Source organism: Cavia porcellus, unplaced genomic scaffold (genome assembly GCF_034190915.1).
Source record: "Cavia porcellus strain 051 isolate PalLab524CR breed Dunkin Hartley unplaced genomic scaffold, mCavPor4.1 scaffold_14, whole genome shotgun sequence".
Classification (NCBI taxonomy): Eukaryota; Metazoa; Chordata; class Mammalia; order Rodentia; family Caviidae; genus Cavia; species Cavia porcellus.
Window position 1 is genome coordinate 43,585,139 of NW_026947497.1, and position 21,734 is coordinate 43,606,872.

At 41.7% G+C, this 21,734-nt stretch overlaps 1 protein-coding gene across 11 annotated transcripts in view; it reads left to right on the top strand.

Annotated features, from left to right (window-relative positions):
• Nucleotides 1–3,384: 3,384 nt before the first annotated feature.
• Dclk2 (doublecortin like kinase 2) overlaps nucleotides 3,385–21,734 on the top strand; it is a 152,493-nt gene continuing 134,143 nt past the window's right edge. For 5 of the 11 annotated variants that reach the window (XM_023560286.2, XM_063224394.1, XM_063224395.1 and 2 more), the window contains exon 1: nucleotides 3,389–3,950. In XM_023560286.2, the coding sequence (XP_023416054.2) occupies nucleotides 3,530–3,950 (421 nt within the window). In that variant the 5' untranslated portion in view covers nucleotides 3,389–3,529. Of the gene's footprint in view, nucleotides 3,951–21,734 lie in introns of all 11 variants that reach the window. The other 6 variants (XR_010039213.1, XR_010039214.1, XR_010039216.1 and 3 more) reach the window with 2 other exon arrangements.

The following is a 21,734-nucleotide window of genomic DNA, read 5'->3' on the forward strand; positions in this document are numbered from 1 at the left end:
AGGTGGAAGTAGGGATTGAACTGAGCTACATTCTCATACCTTTTTTTTTTAATTTTTAATTTTGAGACAGGGTCTTTTTTAAGTCACTAAATTGCCCAGGCTGAAATTGAACTTCTGGTCTTCCTGCCTCAGTCTCCCAGAATGCTGGGATTATACATGTGATCCACCATATCTGATTTAAATCTTAATTTTTTTTGTCTTTTTCCTTTTTATTGGTACTGGGGATCGAACTCATGCTTGCAAGGCAGGCGTTTATGCCGCTGAGCTACCTCCAGCCCCTAAACCTTAATTTTTATATGAGTCATCATCTAACAAACAAATGCAAAAGAGTAGGATATTTTTTTTAAAAAATTAAGTGTTTACACCCAAGAACCTCTTGTGCTCATAGGGACGGACTTTGGAAGAGGACCACACCATGGGAGTGCTGTAGCTGACTTGTTAGCAGGTGGGTGGGGCTTTGGCAGGTAGGTCACAGGGGCATGACCTGAAAAGGTATATATCTTCTTCCTCCCAGGCTGCTCCCGTGGCTCTCTCCACCATGATGTGAGCAGCTTTCTTCCATCCAGCCATTCTGCCATGCTGTTTCCATGTTTAAGCCTGCTGGCTATGGACTGAAACTACTGAACTGTGAGCCAAACTAAACCTCTCCTCTCCTCCTTTACATTGTAGGTGTCAGGTATTTTGTTCCAGTGACCAGGAAAGTGACTAAGACACTAATTATCAGGTTCGGAAATTTTTTTTTCTCTGTTGAAAAGCAGTAATCTTTATTTAAGTTTGGGATAGAATGCTAGGAAGCAATGTTAAAATAGTAGCACATTAAGCATGAAGCCCTTGATTTGATCTCCAAGCATAGTGCAGCAAAACTAAACAACTCACAGATGATTATATTCACCATTTTAAAAGGCCATATCTTTTATGTGGATATTTGAATGAGAAAACATGTGTATGTTAGTGTCCTGGTGACTCAGTAATTGAGCCACAGTACCAGCTTGCAAGGTGATCCAGATGGTCATGGACTTCTGGGACTCATGGAACCAATAAGGGCATCTTGGGAGTGAGGGCTGGGTCATAAATGGTATCATGGCTTCTGCCTTCTTCTCTCTCATATGTTTGCTCTGGAGGAAGCCAGCTGACACATTATGGTGATACATACACATCCCTACAGAGAGGGTCCATAATGACATCCCTGGTACCAAGCCTCCTAAAAGTGGGTCTTCCAGGTCTTGTCCGGCCTGTAGACAACTGTTGGCATGGTGAAATACCTTGACTGCAAGCATAGGAGACTCTGAGGTAAATTATCACTAGATTCCTGACCTGTTCCTGTTGAGTTTGGTAAATCACTAAATTTGAAATAATTTGTTACTAAAGCAATAGATTTCAATGTCTTTCTTGCCTCTCCTAGAAATACTAATGCCAAAATAAACCAGTGATGCCTATTTTAAGCCACTGACAAAGTCGATAGGCTCTGCTGTAAGTGTTTGAAACAATTCAAAGAATTTGTCAGTAAGTCTGTCTCAAAGAAGACTCACAAGAGCTTGATGACTGGGAGCCTTTCAGAAATGCAGAATATCAAATTCCACCTTAGACCTGCTGAACTAGATCCTGCATTTTGATGAGATTCCTCCATGCCATGTCAGTACATTAACATTTGAGAAAAAGCCCTGAACTACTTGGCTCAATATATCAATAGCAAAAACAGTTGGGAAACTCATTCGTCAGAAATTCTGAGTTAATCTTTTTGGGATGAGGTGGAGGTGGTACAGACCTGGCCAGGGGGTTCCTTCAAAATGGTCTGTTGTGCCCCCTGAAGGAGCACTGAGTCCTTGTCCTAATAGACTTGGGTTTGACCTGCTCACCTGCTGGCTCTCTCTCTCTCTGGGTCAATTCTGAAGGAAGCTCATCTCAAAATCCATGCCTAGGGAAACCTGCATGCAAGTCGCCCTATAATAGGAACTGTGGCTGACATCCCACCCCTTCAAGCCAGAAGCTATATCTTAGGATTGACCCAAATTGCCCCCTGCAGAAACTGTGAGACGGTGGTCAACCAGACTAAAGCTTGGCCAAGACAGCTGGTCTAGGCACATTTTCGGCTGAGGGCCCTGCACCTTTTATTATATAATCCTGGAGCTTAATGTCAGTACCTCAAGACAGGGCTTAGGATGCAATCTCCCTGCTTCTTCCTAGTCTGGATGTACTGAACACCATCAACACCCCGAAAGCCCCTCAAGTTGGTGTGACAGAACCCAGCCCGTTAGGCCTCTGACCTTGCACTTGGGTAACTGGCCTAATGGACCCCAAGGTTTTCTTCTCAGAAGCGAATAGTCTTCTCGGACTCGGTTCATTCCAAGAAAAGTATTTATGCCTTACCACCCTAAAGGTCAGTGTGGAATCCCGGTGTGAAGGACCCAGCAGGTGCCTGCAATCTGAGTCTTCAGATTGTCAAATTGGGACCAAACAGCTTTGCGCTTTGTCTTGCTCCAAAGGCAAAGCTGAGATAGCTAGTTTCTCAGGTGCTTCTGGAGACCATGTTTTTAATGTTGACCAGACATTTCCAAATAGGATGTTTAGCCTGACAGGCCTTCACAGCTGTGGGCCCCGCCTTCCCTTGAATTTGGGCAGGTGGGGAAAGGGTGAGACTGTCTCCCTGCTGCGCTAGCCCTGTGGCTCTCAATAAATATTTTTTGATTAACTAAGTCTTCAAAATCCAGTAACCCCTGATTACTCACTCATTCAATTCCTGAGCAGCCTGCAGTGGAAAGGGTGGAGGTGGTTTTCTCAAAGAATTTTTAAACAAAGGGACAAATTTGTTTTGAAAGATAACGATAAAGCCTGTGCCATGTCCGGATTTTGGCCTCTGTGCCTCGGCTGGGGGGCGGTTGGGGGGATGTGCTCCCTGCCCTTGACTCTCCTTTGTAATTTCTCTTTTGCCTGCCTGCGCGTGCACGTCCCTCAGGCGGAGCGCGCGCCGCGGCTGCGCCCTTCCGCGCCGGGCTCCGGGTGGCTGCGGCCTCAGCCGGGAGGAACCCTCCTCGCCCCGCAGCGCCCCGCGCGCCCCGCTCAGCCCGCGCCCCGGCCGGCCTGCCCTCCCGCTCTCCCGCCCGCGCAGGTTTCGGCTCCCGCGGCGCAGGAAGCCCCTCCGGCCCCGACAGCCGCGGGCGGGCGGGGGCGGGCGCGGATGCGGGCCGCGGGCCGGGCTCCCTCGGTCTCCGCGGCGCTCCGGGGGCCCCGGGCGAGCCTCGGGCAGCCCAGCGCGGCGGTTCCGGGCGGGCTCCCGCGCGCCAGCGGCGAGGCGTGGCCAGGTGGAGGCGGCGCTTCGGGGGGCGTGGGGCTCGGGCCGGCGGCCGGCGGCGAGGACGCCGGACAATGAGGCGGGCGGCTGGAGGCTGCGGCCGCTGCTAGGCGGGCGCGTCCGCGGGCCGCGGGGTGGCTCCACCTGCGAGCGGAGGGCGCGGTGCCAGGCCCGGGCGCTCCAGCGCTGTGAGGCCCGCGCCGCCCGCGCGCGCGGAGGGCTGCGTTCCGAGCGGCCGCGATGGCCAGCGCCAGGAGCATCGAGCTGGAGCACTTCGAGGAGCGGGACAAAAGGCCGCGGCCGGGGTCGCGGAGGGGGGCGCCCAGCTCCTCCGGGGGCAGCAGCGGCTCGGGCCCCAAGGGCAACGGGCTCATCCCCAGCCCGGCGCACAGCGCCCACTGCAGTTTCTACCGCACGCGGACCCTGCAGGCCCTGAGCTCAGAGAAGAAGGCCAAGAAGGCGCGCTTCTACCGCAATGGGGACCGCTACTTCAAAGGCCTGGTCTTTGCCATCTCCAGCGACCGCTTCCGGTCCTTCGATGCGCTCCTCATGGAGCTCACGCGCTCGCTGTCGGACAACGTGAACCTGCCCCAGGGCGTCCGCACCATCTACACCATCGACGGCAGCCGGAAGGTCACCAGCCTGGATGAGCTGCTGGAAGGTAGGCGGGGCGGCCCGCGCGGCAGGTGCAGTGGCCGCGGCCGGCGCGCTCCCTGCTGCCCAGCGCACGCGTGGGGAGCCCGCCGGGGGCTTGCGGGGCGCTGCGGGGACTGCGCGCTTCCCCGGAGTGGGATGGGTGTGGAGGGTCACCGGCCCACACATTCTCTTTCCTTCCCAAGATACTCTTAAAAGAAGAGGGGAAAGTCCCATGGTCAGAGGCAAATTTAGGCATTTGTGAAACCTTAAGAGTGGCTAATTTATTTTTGCTGACAGGCAAATTGTTGGTAAGGAGCTAGGGGATCCCCTGGTTAACGAGGTCCCCTGCACAGGCTCCTGTTGGCTCCAGTGCTGGGCACCTTGTGGTACCTGCGTTGCTCAGAAGTTGAGGCTCCGCCACGCTCTGGTTGGCTTTCCTGGTTTGGCCTGCGGCGGAAGTCACTTGAGGTCAAGAACAAGGATCCTAGAAAGCGGGTTTCAACCTTGGTTTCCTCTTGAATATCGCTTTCAAAAAAGGGGATTCCCTGGCCTCCCACTCTTAAACACTACATCGAGACTTGGCTTGGGGGGGGTGACTTGGGCATCTGAAATTTTTGAAAACTCTCCAAGTGATTTCAATGAGTAGCCAAGATTGCGAACCACTGTGCCGAAGGAATTTCCACGTTTTCTCTTTTGGAAATGAGGAGAATCAGGGTCAGTAACTCCAGCCTCCTGTGAGGGCGGAGCCTTAGAATGATAGAAGCTATCGGAGTCGGCAGTTGCGGCTTGTTAAAATATAGTAATCAGCACCACAGCTGTGCATCACTTCAGTGGCCTACTTGGTTGTATGTTGGGTCATTCTTGAATTCTTGCAACATTTACTCTTTTTTCCTTTCAGGGAGGAAAATGATTAGTAGTTAAGAACCTGTTTCCAGTTTACAAAAATGTCCCGAAGGATCAGGCGGAACCCCAGTATGTGCTGACTGCATATTTACAAGTAGTTAGCGCTCGCGTATTTCTCAATCCCGATGTTACATTTTTGTAGTCTTAGCAATATTGGCTTGGAGAGGAAGAGACTTAAAATTGAGCAGGCATTTTTCTTACGTGATTTCAGCATGCTCTTGTGTTCTGATCTATGTCCATTTACAGATGAGGAGACCTAATGTGTGTTGTTGTACAGCGCCTGTATCATATGCTCTTTCATTTAGGGTTGCCCTCTGATACAGGAAGGTGATAAAATGACGAGGTGAGTCGTAGCTGTAGCTCAGTGGCAGAAGCGCCTGCTTAGCAGGTGCAAGGTCCTGAGTTCAACTTTCGATGCCAAACAAACAAGAAAATAGAATTCTGAAAGTGATTGAGCGCTCTCTTGAGTTCCCGCTATCAAAAAGTTTGCTCTGGCCCGATGACAACTCAGCTAAAATTGTTCCTTCTGTGTGTGTGTGTGTGTGTGTGTGTGTGTGTGTGTGTGTGTATGCACGTGCGCGCCTTCATACATGTTGCTGGCAATGTGTTTGGGTTTTAAGGGTTTCGGAAGGAGTTAAATTAGCTAAAGGAGTGTAAGTGGAGTGGGGGTAGAAAGGCCCCAGGGCTTTGCTTAATCATATTATACTGTGTACATAAAAGTGATGTTTGATGCTTCCAAACTGAGTAACCAGTTTTCTGACTCCAGGCCAGAGCAGTGGACTTTGTGGAAGGATCCAGGAAATACCTGCATTACTGTACTTACCCACTTTCACAGGCCCTTCTGAGACTACCTGGTGGGTCTTTGGAGGGTCAACGATTTTAATAGCCTTGTTCAAAGTAAGTGTATTTGCTACATGAAGTTAGGGTGCTTGAGAGATAAAGATCATTGTGGGAGGGACAACTAAGGTGACTATCATGTGTATTAAGCTACATATGACATGTAAGTCTGTCATTACTCAGGGAATGCATGGCCATGTGGGTCTAATTTTTTGTGGGGTGGTGGTGAAACAGGGTCTTGCTATGTAGCGCAGACTGGCCTCAAACTCATAGGGGCTAATCCCACCTCATCCTCTCTAGAGCTGGGATTATAAGTGTGTGCCACCATGCCTTGCTTGGATTTTATTATTAAGCTATAGTTTCAACTACAAATTGATGTTTGAAAGATTTCCTTCACCGCATTCATACACTATGTGTAGAGTCCAAGTTACACCACATCATGATTAGAAATGACAATTATAGCAGATATTTGCACAACAAATGTTTCTATGGTGTTGACCATTTGATTCAAGCAGTTTTAACATAATGAAATTACTACAAAAGAAAAAACTTTGGGCAGTTCTTTTTCTTCTGTCATGATAGAATTCTCTGACAATGGATCTTTGTCTAATTCTTGAACTTTGCAAAATGGGTTGAATATCTTACAGCCATGCATTTTTCCAGAAAAAACTATCAATGCTTAATACCAATCATTCTCGATGCAAAGTTTTAATTTTTAGCTAAAATTGTGTTCAGATGTTCAGATTTATCATGTAGAAAAGCTGGCAACCAGAAGTTACTCACATCAATTAAAATAGGTCAAATTTGATTGCTTTATTTCATTTTAATTATTTTTTCTCTTTAGTTGCTTTTAATGAAGACCCTCCTGGTATCTTATATCACTACATTCAGACCTCCTGTCTTCTGCCTCTTACGTTAGGAGATACCGTTTTTCCTAAATGTTCTCAGCTAGAAATAGAAAGCAATGACCCAAGACAGGAGTCTCCAAGCACTCATTCAGAGTCACAGTCCCATTGAATTTGGGTGACAAAAGAAATTTGCATGGCCCAGATTTTCGTCTGCTACCCTTGACCTTGAGAATCTCTGGAGACCAGAAACTGTTTAAGTGTCAGCCAACACTAGCTCTGCTAGCACTGCACTAAACCAACAGGCCCCTTCAGGGTATTGATTTACCCACCTTGCTGGATTAATTTCCTTGAATTGATGCCCTGTGTTCTGGTAATCCTATTTGTTCTTTATGACTGGATGGGGACCTCTTCTTGTCCTAAGAGGGTTGTGATTTTCAGCAGTCAGTATTGGGAAGAGCAGGTTGAACTCTCTGGCATCATGGGTTTGCCAGGTTTGGAATATCTCTAGCCAGCTGGGGATGTTCTAAGGATGCATTCTTAGGCTCCTTTGTGCAGGGTTGTGTCCAAACACTTTGACTTGGTTGTATTCCATGAGTCTTTCCTGCTGAGCATTTTGGCTGTCCATAAAATTATGGTGTCCTGAAGATATCGAATAACCAATGGTAGTAGAAATAATGTCTGACCAAATCAGGATTGCTGGGTGCTAAAGACTGAAGGTTTCAGAAAAAAAGTGCGTGGTCCCTGGCCTCCATGTGCCTTTCTACAGAATGGGAGGTTGGCAGATTCTGTCTGTGGCATCCTTTCTGTTCTAATCCTGTGCACCCTTCCCTTACCCAAGTGGTTAATTACAGAGTGTGAGGAGCTGGGCTTCCTTTCTCTGGGCAGAACCTGACTTCTGGGACACAAGCAAGGCTTCAGCTGTCCCAAATTGAACAGGTAGTGGGGCAGGGGGTTCTGATGAAGTGTTTTCCAAGAGCCAAGGGTCTGCCTCTCTCATTCCAAAGTACAGTGTTATTTCTGTCCTTTGCTCAGTAAGCTGTATTTGTGGCATGTGAGATAATTTCAGTGATTTTGATAGGCGATACTTTGATTTCTTCACTAACTTGAACTTTTAAGAAAGGTCAGATTTGAAAGAAATCAAGCACCACCCAAGGTGCTCCCATCAAATCTCATTGACTTGCACATGTTTAGTTAGGTCAACCTCTTTGAAGTTGTTCAACCAAACTGAGAAAGGTTTTTGTTTTGTTTTGTTTTTAACTGGGGATCAAACTCATGACCTTGTGCTTGCCAGGCAAGCCCTGTGCCCCAGAGCTGTATTCCTGGCCCAGAGGGAGTTTTGAAATAAAAATGAACCCCCATCAAAACTAGATCATAGCTGGTTATTCCCTTTGGTAGTTTAACTGTTTTGTTAACTCCAGTACCAACTGACTGGGTTGTCATAGTTCTAGGTGGGGCTGAAGGGATTTACTGAAAACAGAAGACCCACCCCGGGTGTGAGTGACAGCAGCCAATAGGCTTGCAGCCTGAATAGGATAAAAAGGGAGAGAAGGACATGTCATTTGGTTTCTTCAGAGGAGCTCCTGTCTGGCTTGGAATGTCTTTCTTCCAGTGAAGAGTCCTCAGCCTCCCAGCTCACTCTTCAGCTTTCTAATGGAGACCTTCAGCTTCCAGTTGGACTCTGTAGTGAGCTCCGGGTCTGCCCCTTTAACTGGATCATTGGGATTTGCATTCCTCCACACCTGATTCTGACCTGTTACTCTAGTGAGCCCTGTCTAATACACCTCCCTCAAAAGTAGATTCTTAAAAAAAAAGAAACTGAGCTTTTGGAACTTGTTATGGAGAAGAAATTTAAACCCCATGAGATATTTCCATATAAATACAATATCTTATATATGGCAATTTAACATGAAAACATTCTATAAGGTCTTATTTACGTGCTGGACTACTACAGTCTTCAAAGCCATTTCAAATATCACATCTCTACATAGTTTTTCCAAGAGGTTTCTAGGCAGTTAGCCTCAAACAGTTGTTAGCAGAGGGCAGACTGTGCAAGGTGTCATTCTACGTTTGGTGACAGTCTCTTCCCTCATTGGGCCCAGATGCCGGGGGGCATGGAAAGAGAGAACATACACAAGATTGTTTTAGTGAAAGTGCTGTAAACAGGGTGTAAATCAGATGGGGCCAGAGTGCCCAATTGGCTGTGGTGATAGAAGACTTCTCAGAGGAATGGATGTTGTACCCAAAGCCTGAGATCTAATTTATAATCTTTCTCCTGCTTACAGCATCTTTATTTCTATACAACTTTTGCAGCCCGGTTGATGGTATTTTAGATCTAGATGAACTGTACTGAGCTGAGAGCAATCTAAAGGCAAGGATCTTAGACACACAGTAAATCCATTGATTTTGACTCAAAATGTTTGTATCCTTACATCTGATTGTCGGGGCAATGTGGTACAAATTAAACTTGAGTGAGATTGTTGCTGGATATTTGTAAGGATACATATTTTGAAAATTGGAATACATATTTTGAAAATATTTTAACTAAAAGATTCATAGTTGGGGGAAATCTATGCTAACTTATTACTGTAGGGGTTATGACTCTTCCATAGTACCCTCTATAGATCTGATTATCTTCTTGTCTCAAAAAAAAAAGGAAAATCAGATGTGCTGTCACACAGCTGCATAATCAACTCTACTAGAAATAAAAGGAGGAGGGATTTGAGCAGTAAATCTAAAAGTTTGGGGGAATGCAAGGAAGTATTTGGTGAGCAGTTATGAGGCTGAGTTTGATACAGCGATATTCTGGAAGTTTTAAGACTGGGTGAATATTTCATGAGGTTATATCAGGTGTGGAAGTGTGCACCTAAAGTCCCAGCACTTGAGGGGCCGAGGCAGAAGGATTGCAAGTTCAGCGTAGCCAGATAACTTAGTGAGATCCTGTTTTAAAATAAAAAATTAAAGATCTGGGAATGTAGCTCCATATAAAGGCCCTTGGTTTAATACACCAGTGCCACCCAATAAAAAGTTATAAACTATAGAAATGGATATTTTATAGTCCTGTGGTATGAAATAAAAGAAACTAGATTCTCTTGACCTGTCATTGTCAACCTTGATCATGCTGATCCATCCTCCCGCTATTTGCTTTTGAAATCTATATTCTTAGCTGCTATATTCTGCCTCGGTGAGAAAATGCAGGCCATTGTGCAAGTGGACTCTGCGGGAGATGATGATGCCGTGAGGGCAAGGTTCTTAGGAGTAGGATGAGCGCCTGCATGAAGGAGGCTATGGCAGCTTGTTTGCCTCTTCTGCCATTAAGGACACAGAAAGCGATGCCATTTATGAGTGAGGAAGCAAGCCCTCACCAGACACTGAGTCTACTGGCGCCTTATTTTGGACTTCTTAGCCTTCAGAGCTGCAGGAATACATTTCTGCTCTTTAGAAGCTGCCTGGCTTATGGTGTTTTGTGTAGCAATCCAAATAGACTAATATAGGCCTCTTTCACCTTCAAGATCAGTGATCTTAGGAAATGCTTCTGGGGTTGGGCAAGAGACATACTGTACCCTTGACTGATAAACTCCTTGTCCCCCTTAGCTGTTGGCCAGGTGTTGTGATAGGGTGTAGTTACCCTGACTTAGATAAAGTTTTGAACAGTAAGGAAGAAACCTGTTAGAGGTCTTTTCTGTAGGCCATTTGTGGCAAAGCCATGGCATGTGTGTCACAGCTGGCTGTTCCATTATAATTGAAAGCTCTGAAAGGTTCGCTGTCACTGCCGTAGATTCTTGTCATGAAAACCACTGGGGACCAAGACCATAGTTGTCTTCTTTGTCCCTTTATCCCTTGCAGTGAATACTTGTGACATGTTTGTTGAATTAAGATTACTTTTGTACCACATATTTTAATGAGTAGGAACACGTAGATGTAGGTTTTCTTTTTTTAAACAACATTACTGGTTGAGACAGCCAGCTGGACTCTTGACCAGATTTGCAGATACAGAATAAAGTCATGCAAAAAGTAAATATTCTTTTCCTTTTTATTTTCTGGCTTTAAAGTTTTTCATGAAAAAGGTACAGTACATTTATATTTGAAGGGTTTATTAAGTTCACTAGGTCTGAGATGCCTGATGTGAATCACCTTCTTAGGTAGCTATCATGACTAAATTCCTGTGTCTTTATTTTGTGTTGTGTGTGTGTGTGTGTGTAAGTTCCAGAATTATGTAGGACTTCTAATATTTTTAGTATCTATTTTGAGTTCTTTGCCACAGTAAGGTTTAGTTTTGTTCATCTTTAGCATTCTTATTTTAAGAATACTTTTAAAATCAGTTTTTAAATTTAGTTTTAACATATCCTGATAACTTACTCAGAATACAAAAATATTTTAAGGTTAGACTATTTTCATTCCTTAAAACATATATTTTTAAATCCTAATCCAAGGTATTTGTCTTGTTACTCATGATTTCTAAAACCTAAAGCAGAATGTTTGTTACACTAATTTGTCAGAAGCTATTGCCTTCTAAACTGAGAAAATAAGGAAACACTGGTTTGGTGACTTTAATTTATATGCATTTGGTTATGTTGTAACATCTCAAAGTGACTAAAGTAACCTATAGTTACAATTTATGTTACATTTGTTCATGTTAAGTTACAATCACTTGTAATCAAGTATCCCAGAAGACATTTACAAATGTTTATTGCTCTCTTTCTTGGGTAATGTTTTGCAAACTTCAGATACTTTGTTAATTTTTAAATAGCAATGATTGTTTCTCACAGAAAGTGATTGATAGTCTTTTCTCTCACACCCTTGCTCATTTTAATCTTTTCTGTACTGTTTCACAATTGACTATTGATTATGCTTGTGTTCACTAAGGCTGTTTGGAGAAAGAACTTTGAAAATAGCACTGTGTAGCTATCTCTTGTTAGTGCTTGAAGCTAGTAGCTGGTAGATTCCACAGTCATCTTGCAGTGTGTTTAAACACATAGCAGTGTTAGCCCCAGAAGCTCCTTGATAAGATGTTAGTGGTCTTCAGCATCTTATAACAATGTTTTCATCCTTGTATGCTTCTTTCCTCTAATTCTAGAAAAACCATTTGTAGCTCCATAAAGCTCATTTGACTGCCGTGCTGTTACTGTTAGTTTTCATTTTTGGGCTCAGGATGGAACTCAGAGCCTCACACCTGCTGACCATGTGCTGTCCACCATGCTGCACCCCAGTCCCTCATCCTTCTATATATATTGAGGCTGCTCAGATGTTTAGAGACAGTGATCATGTTTTTCTCTATTTCCCCTCCTCTCCTCTAAATATCACTTCTGTTTTTGAACAACCATCTGGTTTGTGCATCCTTCATCACTTTTACTGAATCTTTCAGAGCCATTATCATTACTATGTTTGCTTAAAGCCGGACACAAAGTCTTCATCTTAGATTCATAGGAAGATTTAAGGATGAAGGACAAAGTGTTAAACTGAGGTCTTCAGATGCTGAGGAACTGTTGAGGAAAATTTTATATGTTCAGGTAATGAAACAATTCCAGCACTAACCCTGTATCCTAAATATGATCCAGTTTATTTACAAATGTTATTCACATTTCAATTTGAAGATCTCAGCATCTTTATAATATTTGCAGTACCGTATATTAACATATAGTAATCATACATATTTTGGGGGTACAGAGTGACATTTCAATACATTGAATACAGTGTGTAATCATCAGATCAAGGTAATTGGCATCTTTCACTCTAGACAGTTACCATTTTTGTGCTGGGAATATTCAAAATTGTCTCTACTAGCAATGGTGAAATATTCTATTGATTATTGTCACCCTCTTATCTTACTGTACAATGTTAGAAGTTATTCCATCCATCCAGTTGAGATTGCAGCTTCTCAAACATGACCAATGTTTGGTCCCCTTAAAAATGAAAAACAAGCCAAGTACAGGGGTACACACTTATAATCCCAACACTCTCAAAGGCTGAAGCAAGGGGATTTCAAGTTCAAGCTCAGCCTGGTGAATTTAGTGATACAATGAGTCCCTGGCTCAAAATAAAAAAGGAAATTTAAAAAAGAGTTGGGGATGTAGTTCAGTGGGAAGACTTTGGGTTCAATCTCCAGTAAAGCAAAACAAAACAAAAAAAACCCCAAAAACAAAGTAAAATGCACAAGACCCAAAAGTCAACAGTATAAAAATCTACCACCCACTTGCAGAAGCCCAGTGTTACCATCATTACTTTAATTGCATTGTCACTTAAATGTTATAAATACTACATCAAAGCTGTGCTTATGCAAAGATCTTATATACCACATAATGCAAACAAATGGACAATGTAAACACTGACAAAAGTGCACCACTAATACAGATGTAAAATGGTACTGAAAGGCTTCAGATACTGTTTGCTTAAATTAAATGGGTATTTCCAGTGTGATCATGGATCTGAATGCTGGTTTGGTGTGCTGTGTTCCAGAATGCCATGTAATGAAATCAGTCTTGCACTAATGAACCTTTGTTTCTGGAGAGTAAAATCATACCCTGTGCACTTAACTTTCTGTGAGCATGTCTTTTACATAAATTAGGTTTTCTTCTCTCTTTTCTGATTGTCTTCTGGCAAAGTTATATCACTTCATGCCCAAGAATTGGGGCTTTGGACCCCGAGTGATGGGGGCACACTTCATTTAGAAGCAGTCATTCCAATAGATGTTCTAGAACAGGGCAGTTAAAACACTTTAAAATTTTATCAAAAGAAACACAGAAGTAAAATTTCCATAGTGAATCCCAAGTGTGGAATATATTTGACCCCATCATGGATCCAGTCTCTTTACCAACTCTTTTTAGTGGGTAGAGATTTTTTTTCAACTTTTAGCTAATTTCATTGGTTTTTAACTTAAACTGCTCCTGGAGTTCTATGCTGAAACCTGGACCTGTGAACATGCCTCTTCCATCCATAGATATTCACATGCTGGGAGGAGCCTTTGTATCTCTTTCTTGCTGGAAGACACTAGGCTGCGTAGCCAGGTATGACTTTCGGAGATGATTTTGAGGCACTGGGCTTTAGGTGTGTTGAATGAGAAGGGTCTAGGGGGTCAGAGATATCATTTGTGTCTTCAGCAATTGAAGGCAACAGTGAAGAGAGTGAAGAGAAATATAGAGTGGGAAACACATCCGGGTCAGAGTCATGCCCTGTGTGCCACTTTAGATTCCTATAACTGTGAATTCTGACCGTGGAACCGTTCGGTTTAGGAAGCCTAATTAAGTTGTTTTCCACAGCAGACTAATAAATTGGTCTTATTTTCCCCACCCTGTATTTTTAACTGCTGGACATGGGAGCACACCTGGGGTGTTGCTTCAGATGCAAATGTGCACATTGGTTTATATTCTTCTTCCTAGCTTCATGTGTATTTGATGAAGGGCTTTGAACCATCTCAGAGATGCAAACATATCTGACTATATGTTTTTTGCTTACAATCTCTTGGAAGAATTTTATTCCATCTTGGAATTTAGGGAAACATTAGGTTCCTAAGATTTTACTAATATTAACCTAAGTGTTTGCCTGTGTTTTCTTTCTGCTTAGTCTTTCCCTTTCTGTATTGTTTTGGTGTGCATGTGTGTGTGTGTCTGTGACTTTTCTCTTTTTTTATAATTTTTTATTTTAAAGAGATTAAGATAAAAACGGACAGATCAGATCAGAACAGAATTTAAGCAACACAGTATTTCACCACAAGACAACCCGATATAATAGAAGCTACCATAATGTCTCTTTTCTTGAAATAGTTGAGCATACCTTCATATACATAGTATCAAGTGTAACAAAATAATATAAAACCACTAAAGAGAATAAAAGTATTACAGGGTATTCAGAACCATATAACAGAAAACAAATAACGGTTACTATATTATCTCATTGTCCATAAAAAATTTGTTTATACTACCACATATAATAAAATCCAGTATGATACATCATGATAGAACCAATGGAAAGACTTTTTTTTTAAGCATGAAGAATTTGTACTTTAACCTGTGCAGTTTCTTCTTTATCACAAAGTTCTTTCTTGCTTCTCTTTGAAAAGTTCAGTTTATAATAGCCTCAGAGTCCAGATTTTGTGTTACTAAATTTCTGCTACAAATAACAGGATAGTTTGTAATTCCCAGCACTTAGGGAGTGTTAAATGGTTAATGTAAGTATTTTACAGAGGTGGACTGTGCTTTGCAGTAACTTAGAGAAAAGTAGGCTAAAACTGCTGACGTTGACTGGTCCTATATAAGATATTATGTAGCTATTTATCATTTCTAACAGCAACTTTTAATTGCTGGCTCATACAGTGTTTCTGTTAATATTGTTAGTGGTAAGAATTGAACCTAGGTCTTGAACGTGCTAGGTAAGCACTCTACCTCTGAGCTATCCCTGTAGCCTAGTAATGCTTTTAATTTTTGAGAAAACCTCACATTGTTTTCTATTGCATCAGCACCATTTCACATTCCTACCAACAGTGCAGTAGGGTTACAGTCTCTATGCATTTTGTATAATACTTGTTATCTTTTAGGGTTTTTAAAAAATGATTTTTATAATCATTATCCTAATAGGAGTGAAGTGATACTTCATTGTGTATTTTACTTTGCATTTCTATCAGTAAGGGGTTAGCCTCTTTTCTTAGGCCTGTTGGTTATTTATATGTATTCTATATAATATTCAGAGCCTTTGCTCACCTGGGAGGGTAGCTCAGTGGGAGAGTATGTTTAGCACATGGGAAGCCCTAGGTTTGATCCCCAGGAATAAAAACAAAAAACCTCTAACAACAAAAATGTACCCATAAGATCTCCTCCAAAACAACTCCTTTGCTCATTTTTAATTGGATTTTTTTGGAATGAAGGATAAAAATTACACAATCTGCTCAGTTAGTTATAGAATACAGAAAATGCAGTTGGAAAGTTTCAGAACCTTTTCATGATAAAAACTCAAACTAGATGTAGGAGAATTTACATCAAAATAATAAAGACTATAATTGAAAAGCCCCCAGCTAACACCAAATTCAGTGCTTGAAAACTGAAAGCCTTCTTCCTAAGTTTAGGAACAAGATGCAGATGAGCACCCTTGCCTCTTAAATATTCACTATAAGTTCTGGCAAGAGGAGTTAGGAAAAGGAAATAAAAAGCATAAAAATCAGAAAAAAAGAAGTAAAATTGTGCTTGCTGATGACATATTTTATGCAGAAGAATTCAATAAAGCTGGGAATACAAAATCAACATACAAAATAATTGGTTGGATTTCTGTAAACAACAGACTATCAAAAAATTTTAAGAAAGCAACCCTATGAGGCATCAAAAAGAATAAAATACTTAGGAATAAATTTATCTGAGATGCAAGACATACTAGAGAAGCTACGAAACATGGATGAAAGAAATTAGAGAAGACAACAGCTCATGTTCATGAATCAGAAGACTTAGTGCAATTAAAAATTTCATATTGCCCAAAGTGATTTATAGACCCAGTACAATTATAAAAACCCCAGTGATATTTAAAAAAAACTTGTGATGGTTAAGTTAATCAGTTTGATTGGATTGAGAGACTCCTGGAAAGGTGATTATTATGAGGAAGCTTTACTCCTCAGTGGCTTAATCTACTGATATTTGTAGCTGAGTATGCTGTTAGGCACCAGTTAGAGGTGGGTCACTGGGGCCTCCGGATTGTATCTCTCCCAGGTGCTCTTCCCTTGGCCTCTGCTTCCCAGTTGCAATGAAGTCAGCAGCTTTACTCTTCAACATTCTACTGGTTCTCACATACACAGCAATGTAACCAGTCAGCCGTGGACTGATACCTCAGAAACCGTGAATGAATACTCAGTTTCATCCTCTTCAGTTGTGTATGTCAGGCATTTTGCCCCAGCAGTAGGAAAGCTAATGTACCCATCCTAATATTTATGTTGAACCACAACAGACTCCAAAGGACCTAATCAGTTTAGATAAGGAGTATCAATGTTAGAGCCACCATCACTCCTACTTTCAAAGTATAATACACACACTACTTAACAATGTGATGTTAGCAAGAAAGCAGACATACGGACAATGGAACAGAATAGGCAGTCCAGAAATAATCCACACATATGTGTCCAACTCATCCTCAACAGGAGTACCTGGCATACAGGAAGAGGAACTGGTGGGTCCTTCTGTACATGGCTTTGGAAAAACTAGATAGCCACATGCAGAAGAATGAAACTTTATTTTTTTATATCATAAACAACTGGAGTGAAAATTTAAATGTAATATTTGAAATTGTTACACTCCCAGAAGAAAACATAAGGGAATGTTTTTGTATCATTGGGCTTTTGGAAGGATAAGTGGGACTGGTTAAAGCTTCTGCTCAACAATGAAATATAGAGTGAGAAAGCAGGCTGCAGAATGGGAGAAATGTAAGACCATCCATCTGACAATGGATTAGTATCTAACCAGTGAGCTGAGATTTTTTTTTATTTTACTTTTATTTTTGGACTTGGAATCGAACACATGACCTCATGCTTACATAGGTAGGCACTGGAGATTTTTACATGTTGAGGAATTACCATGATGTACACATGTATATGGGTACATACGTGCACATATGCACACTCCGTTGATTAAAGGCACATTACAATTATTGGTCTCCAAAGTATCCTGGACTCATGATGTTTTTAATGATGTGAAGTGAAAAATATTGGTAGATAATAGGCATGTCATTCCTGCTAGTTTTGTTTGATTTTTTTTTCTTTTTTTGGTAGTACTGGGGATTGAAGCCAGGCTCTCCTCACAGAACCTCATTCCCAGTCCTCTTTTTGTTGTTTAGAAACAAGGTATTGCTAAGTTGCTAAATCATGTAGACTAGGCTTAAATGTAATATTTGAAATTGTAGACTGTGCACTGTGACACTTGACTCTTCTTGAGATTGTGTGTGTGCATGTGCAAGGATTGAACCCAAGTGAGCTTCTTCCAAACAAAACAAAAAAAATACCCACAATACAATTTTTGTTCTTGTGCAGCCGCTGAGTTATCCCCAGACTCTCTGCTGCGTGCTGATGGACTGGTGTGAGTGTCTCAGACCACAGGTTTTGAGAGCTGGCTCTGGAGCTATGCAGAATCATTCTGTGTTAAACAGCTCTGTTGAATATTTTATCTAAAAACAATACAGACTCTAACCATGGCCCCAGTAAGGTCATCTTGGACAGGGACATCTTTTGAGTACTTGTCATGTACTGCTAGGGTACTGGTAATACAGGAAGGAGCAGAGAGTGTTTTGAATTAGCTTCTATTCTGGGTAACCATTTGTATACACTGTTTTCAGAGTCACTTGTAAAATTTAAAAAAACCTTACCTACATGTTCAGAATTATCTTGCAATGATTCTGGTTTTTTTCACTTGGGCTAAGACAGTGGCCCCTGACTTAGCAAAATCAGGCAGTTTAGAAAGACATTTTCAATTAAGAACCAATGTAAGAGGCAACTAAAGAATGGTTATGACAAATTAATACTCTATTAGCCTGGGGTACAAAAAGAGCTAAGTATAGTAGTTTACAGTTTTTTAATTTTATGTTAAATATCCCTACAGAATATTCACAAATCACAGTCCAGGAAACACTGTAAACACTTTTGGGATTACTAGCCATGCCAAGAAATAGAAGCTTGTCAGCATCTAAGAAGCTCTTTCCCTTTCTATTATAACTCTTTCTTTCCCCAAGGCAAGAGTAGCCTGACATTTTTAAGCATAAGAGTATATTTATCATTGTAAAAATACAAACAATACAGCACTTGGGCTTAGACAAGGATTGCAAATCTGAGGCTGGTCTGGGTTACATAGTAAGTTTAAAGTCAGCCTAATCTATATTACCTACCCCCATCCAGAAAATGCCCACAATGCAACTTTTAGAGTTCAGAGTCACACATTTCTACAAATTTTTCTTTCATGTCTATTTCATGGAATGATCTACACAGAATTAATAAGAGCCTTCAAAATATGCCACTGCCTGTGTAATATTGGGGTGTTGGAACAGTGTGTTCCAGTTCTTCCCTGCCATACATCTGTTGTGATATATTCCACTTTTACACATTGCTACAGATATACAGTATGTGCAACTAATTTTGCTTTTCTCACTTACCTCCTAAAGCAATTAAAAATAAGTTAAGCATTTTTGTTTTTACTTGTATTTATTTCATATCCATCATTCTTCATTTGTATAGGTCCAAATTTCAATATAATATCATAATTCTTCCTCTGAATACTTAATTTGTACTTTTACCACCTGTGACAGGCGTCCTTAGTAAATATAGTTTATTTCTTCTGTTACGGATGTTACAGGAATAGAATCATGTGTTTAATGTGTTTTGCTCACCATTATTGGTCAACTTTTTGTTACTGTAACAAAACAACTAGGATATTTAGCTCAATGGCGTAAGTGCCTGCCTTGCAAGCAGGCAGTCGTGAGTTCAATTTCTGGTACTGATAAAAAGGAAAAAGACCAAAAAAAAAAAAAAAAAAAAAAAAAAAACCTAGGACAATTAACTTATAAGGACAGAAGATTTATTTTGACACACAAGGTTTGGAGATCTCAGCTCTTGATTAGTTGACCCTGTTGCTTTTGGACCTGTGTTTAGACACTCAGTGGAGAATGTGTGGTAAAGCAACTTTAGAAATTGTTTATCAAATTCAAATTGTTCCATATAACGTAGTTCATTATGTAACCACACTCTCTTATTGGACATGTAGATTAATTCTTATCGTTAGTTACTTACATGGTACTTCTATGAGTGTGTATTGTGGTGGTGGGGCCTGTGTGGATGAATTGTGCTGGGATATTTTCCTAAGAGAGATATGTATGTTGCTAACTTAGTAATAGCTAATGTCAATCTGTTTTGACTAAGTGGTTAAGATGCAGTCAGTGTAAGAAAGTCATTGCTTCAAGAAGAGACATTATGGTAACCATTGTTGATATCATATTGTTTTGAAGTCCAGTGTCACTTCCATTGGTTTGTTTTGATTGGCTTTGTTCTGTTTTATTTTGCTTGGTTTTATTCTTTAAAATAAAAAAGTCATTGCTTTACTTACTTGCCCCAGAAATGCTTCCTTTTGATAGGTTTTAAGAGGCAAGGGAAAGGAAGGGCAATGGAATTATTAAGTGCATAAGAAGAAATGTGAACAGGAAGCATGTGTTTGGAAGAAAATTGCAGATACACTGGTATAAAAGTGCTGTGGTTTGAGTGTGATTTGTCCCTGTCAAAACTCATGTCAAGGCTCAGTTCCCAAGGTAGCCCAACGGTAGGACCTTTAAGGGTCAAGGTCACTGTTTTCAGAATGCAGCTATATCAGGATGAATTATTTTCTTCAAGAGAAAAGTGTTATAAAATAGTGAGTCTGACCCACTCTGGTCTTTTTCTTCTCATCTCACTTATGAACTGTCTCACATGGGTTCCTGCCATGGGATGCTGTCAGCCATGTTGGAACATAACCAGAAGGCCCTCACTAGAAGCCTAAGGTTTCTGTCCTCCATAGCTGTGAACTAAAAGAAGCCTCTTCTTTATAAGGCACCCAAACTCAGGTACTTTGTTGTTCCAACCCAAAACAGACTTGGAGTCACTAACTTAGGAGCCTATGGAAAGTAAGGTGAGATGAGCTGGAAATGTTGATGAGCAGAAGAGTTTGGCCTTTATTCTAATACCCTTTTGTAGACATCAGCTTAATAGACATCTGTTTATCACTTTTCTGTGACAGCTACGTGAAAGATGAGAGAATGAGACCTGGGTATAGGGAGCAAAGCAAGTTTAATTTAGGGGAAAGTAAGAGAAGGCAGAATGGAAGGCATTGGTTTCCAGAGATGCTGAGACCACAATCGACAGTTTTGCCAGTTCCGTTGAATGTGGGGAAAGAAGAAGTCTTAGTTTTTGCTTAGACAACTGTATAGGAGGTGATTCCCTTCAATTTGTTGGAGAATTCAAGAAGAATATGAGGTCACAGTGGCAATAATGAGAGGGAAGTTAGTTAACAGTGTAGCATGTGAGCTACCACAGATTACCTGTGTAGAGACATTGTGTAAGTGATTTCACTCAAAGATCTAGGCTGGAGATTCCTGGGGCAGGAGGTAGGGGGTATGGGTTGAGTCCAAGTGCACCTGGCTGGGAGAAGACTCTACCAAAGAACTCAGAGCACATCAACAGAAATGAGATCATAGAAACTAAAGAAAAAGTGATCTTCAGGTGGAGAATTGCTAGCCAGCAGCCTCAGAAAACACAAAGTTCAATTAGACAGAAAGCTGGTGCTTTGCACTTGGCAATTATTGGTCACATTTCAGTCAGTGGAGAGCAGGGTGCATAAGATGCGGCCGTAAATAGTGGGTGGCCGAGAGGAAGACACAGAGAAGGACTGCTCTATGCCTCACAGTGAATGCAAGCCAGAGGCACACTAGGTAGAGAGGGACAAGGAGTGGAAAGAAGGGATGGCAGGTTTGTGTAAGGTGGGGAACACTTGTGCAATCCCAGAGTGAAAGAAGGGAAGGTTTTTTGGTGTAAGATGGAAAACACTAGTTCAGTCTGGTGGGGAGGGTTGTCTAGTTACAGGACGAGACCAAAAGTGTGGCAGGAGGGGAGGGAAGGACCCAGGTCCTGGCAGAGGATCCTCCTTGGAAAAGAGAGCACCCCCGACACTGTGATGGGCGAGGAGGTAGGAGAAATTGGCATAGGTGGAAATAAATTTGTAAGGATGAAGGTTTTCAGAGTGCAAGAAATTGGGGGAGTTTGTAGCTTTTCAAGGCCTCTTGCCTCTTAGGTGGGCAGGGATGAAAGTTAATGGCTTCCTACACAAATATCCAGATTGTATTACATAACTACAGGTTGTCTATCAGCCTTCTACATAGAAAGTAATGCAAAGTTGACTTTGAGCAGATGTCTGTAGTAAGAAGCTGTAGCCCTGCCACTAGAAAGAGTCTTAAAGAAAATTAAGGACCTTATAATCCATGTTATGCTTGAAAACTGCTGGCTTATATAGCCATTTTATGCTTTTGTTCATCCTGTATGCATATATAGATGCATATCTGTATATAAATGCATACATATATACACACATGTACACACGTACACCTATGCATATAGAAATATACACATGTATATCTGTATATAAATGCATACATATATACACACATACACACGTACACCTATGCATATAGAAATATACACATGTAAATTTTTTCAGCCAAAGACAGCAAGAGGATACCCATAGTCTAAC